Source organism: Pterocles gutturalis, unplaced genomic scaffold (assembly GCF_000699245.1).
Source record: "Pterocles gutturalis isolate BGI_N339 unplaced genomic scaffold, ASM69924v1 scaffold1276, whole genome shotgun sequence".
Lineage (NCBI taxonomy): Eukaryota > Metazoa > Chordata > Aves > Pterocliformes > Pteroclidae > Pterocles > Pterocles gutturalis.
This window is the reverse complement of record NW_010102640.1, coordinates 1-1,475: the sequence shown is the minus strand read 5'-3', so window position 1 is coordinate 1,475 and position 1,475 is coordinate 1. Positions and strand designations below refer to the sequence as shown.

The 1,475-nt window shown below is 63.5% G+C and overlaps 1 protein-coding gene across 1 annotated transcript in view; it reads left to right on the top strand.

The window, feature by feature from the left end:
• The window catches only part of LOC104471113 (photoreceptor-specific nuclear receptor-like), a gene marked incomplete at its 5' end in the record, with an annotated part of 1,259 nt that extends 789 nt beyond the window's left edge, over window positions 1-470 (top strand). Inside the window, 3 exon segments of the mRNA XM_010086343.1 lie at window positions 3-81; window positions 158-263; window positions 338-470. Of these exon segments, the coding sequence (XP_010084645.1) occupies window positions 3-81; window positions 158-263; window positions 338-470 (318 nt within the window).
• Between the last annotated feature and the right edge of the window lie 1,005 nt (window positions 471-1,475).

Sequence of the window (1,475 nt, the reverse complement as noted above, 5' to 3'; positions counted from 1 at the left end):
AGACCCTCGGCCGCTTCAAGGCCTTGGCCGTTGACCCCACCGAATTCGCCTGCATGAAAGCCGTGGTGCTCTTCAAACCAGGTGAGGGGACCCACCGGCACATCCAATCCGTCTGTCCCCATGTCCCCACCCCATCACCACCCCCTTGTCCCAGCAGAGACCCGCGGCCTGAAGGACCCCGAGCAGGTGGAGAACCTGCAGGACCAGTCACAGGTGATGCTGGGCCAGCACAACCGCTCTCACTACCCAGGGCAACCCGTCAGGTACCGGCCGTCCCCACGTCCCCCACAGGTGACACCACTGCCCCATGGCCACCGCTCTGCCTCCCCCCCGGCAGGTTCGGGAAGCTGCTGCTGCTCCTCCCTGCGCTGCGCTTCATCTCCTCCGAGCGCGTGGAGCTGCTCTTCTTCCGCCGGACCATCGGCAACACCCCCATGGAGAAGCTGCTGTGTGACATGTTCAAGAACTGATCCCATGCCCCGCAATGTCACCTGGCTTGTTTGTCACCCTGCCTTGGCACCCTGTCACCCCACCCTGGGTCTCCTCACCCCGCGGAGACTGTGGCCCCATCTCCAGGGTGGTGGCCAGGACCATGGGGTGCTGGTGGCAGCTGGAATGTGGGACCAGCTCTGCTGGGGACAGCTGGTGGCAGGGGGATGTCCCCAAGTGAGCACCTCATGGGGGTGGGTCTCTCACCGGGAGCCGCTGTCCCCAACGCGGGAGGAAGCGATGGAGTCAGGCAAGGTGTGCATGCTGTGGCACCTGTGGGGACCCACTGCCACCCAGGGGGGACACCAGCCTGGAAATGACACTTCCCTGGGGATGACGCCAGCCTGCCCCCAGATCAGGGGTGACAGCAGCCTAAGAGTGACACTGGCCAGGGGTAATGACAACCTGGGGGTGACACCAGCCCAGTGGGTGACATTGGCAAAGGGTGATGCCAACCTGCAGGTGGATGCAGCCTGGGGTATGACACAAGACCAGACCAAGGGTGACACCAGTCAGGGATGATGCCAGCTTGGGGTTGACACTGACCACAGGGGTGATGCCATCGTGGGGCTGATACCAGACCAGGGGTGACACTGGCTGGAGGTGACACCGGCCCTGGGGTGACACAGGCTGGGGTGACGCCAGACAGGGGTGACACTGGCCAAGGATGACAGAAGCCCAAGGGTGGCACTGACCAGGGGTGACAACATTCAGAGGTGATATAAGCCTGGGGGTGACACCAGCCCAGGGGTATGACACAAGCCCAAGGGTGATGCCAGCCTGGGGGTGACACTGGCCACAGGGGTGATGGCCATCCTGGGGCTGATACCAGACCAGGGGTGACATTAGCTGAAGGTGACACTGACCAGGGGTGACACCATTCAGGGGTGACACACACTGGCCAGGGGTGATGCCATCTGGGGGTGATGGCATCCCAGAGGTGTGACCCCAGCCCAGTGGTGACACTGGCCGGAGTGGGGGGTGAC